At 31.9% G+C, this 1,181-nt stretch overlaps 1 protein-coding gene across 1 annotated transcript in view; it reads right to left on the bottom strand.

Annotated features, from left to right (window-relative positions):
* Positions 1-984: 984 nt before the first annotated feature.
* Positions 985-1,181, bottom strand: part of LOC119234613 (glutamate dehydrogenase 1, mitochondrial-like) — a 14,781-nt gene continuing 14,584 nt past the window's right edge. Inside the window, exon 6 of the mRNA XM_037497668.1 lies at positions 985-1,002. Coding sequence (XP_037353565.1) covers positions 985-1,002 — 18 coding nt within the window. The remainder of the gene's footprint in view (positions 1,003-1,181) is intronic.

The following is a 1,181-nucleotide window of genomic DNA, read 5'->3' as shown; positions in this document are numbered from 1 at the left end:
TTAAGATCTTTAATATCAGCTAGATGTATAAATATTTTTAATGAAACTGGGTATCTGAAATATTGAACATTTACTCCTTTGAACCTTATTAATATCTTTGCTTTTTTAATTATAGAACTTCATTTTCACCAATTTAACATCATTTCCAAGACCTGTTTGGTATGATGGTGTGATTAAGTTTAATGTTAGTTATTACTGGAATAAGGAATAGCTATAAAAACTAACAAAGTCTCCCCTTTAATGCATAATCTTTCCTGCATGCATAGGTGAGTCAGTTAAACAATTACAATACAAAGCTGTGTGTTCTGTAGATTGTGTGTGTGCATGCATGCAGATAAATGATTTGGAAAGCTATAAATACATTTAAATCACTGAGAATGATTGTCTCTTATGGGGATGACTGGTGTCACGTGGTGTTGAGGGGAAACCTCACCTTTTTCTGCATTTCAATTTTGGTGAAAACATACATGTGTTATAATTTTAAGGTTTCAATGAGACAAAATATTTTCCATTTTATTTTTCCAGCATCAGCTGACCATTTGCTTCCCAGAAAGCTTCTTGTTTGTTTCTTCAGAAATGATCCAAGAATTTTGATAATGAGTTAAAACTGTAAAGTATTTGTTTGCTTGCCTTCCTACACAGAGTAGTACATGGATAACTGTGTGTAAAGTAATTAAAGAGTATGATTTTCCTTAGCTTATGTTTAAATGCTCTTTCCTAGTGCTAAAGTTTGACATTTTTTCTGAGACTTAAAGTATTTTACATGGTCATTACTTAGTGATGGTGGACTAGTTCCTCACTTTCCCTCCTTCTCATTTTTAATTAAGTGGTGTTATTATTATGAAATAGGAAATTGCATTAGTGTTAACTGAGAAAAATGTAATGGTTTTAATGATTTAATGGTGAGTGTTAGTTGCATGGTTTTTAAGGATTCTAAGGCCATTTTGCTTTCTGGGAGTTCCATCCTTGTGGTAGAACTAGTGGTTATTGAGTAAGTAGTTTCTGAAAAGTGAGAGAAAACAGTTGGAAATTAGGTTTCTGGTGAATAAATCAATTCCTATAAAAAGCTCCGGGGTCAAGTGTTTTTAAGAAACCATTATAAATCATGAATGATTTATCATAAAAAATAATGGTAACTTAGTTGCTAGGAGCCCTTTTGTATGATTCTGGTTTTGAGTCAA

The sequence above is a fragment of the Talpa occidentalis genome, unplaced genomic scaffold (assembly GCF_014898055.3).
Source record: "Talpa occidentalis isolate TD23 unplaced genomic scaffold, MPIMG_talOcc4v2.1 talOcc4.8, whole genome shotgun sequence".
In the NCBI taxonomy this organism is placed as follows: Eukaryota; Metazoa; Chordata; class Mammalia; order Eulipotyphla; family Talpidae; genus Talpa; species Talpa occidentalis.
The sequence above is the reverse complement of the archived record's forward strand: the minus strand, read 5'-3'. Positions and strand labels throughout refer to the sequence as shown.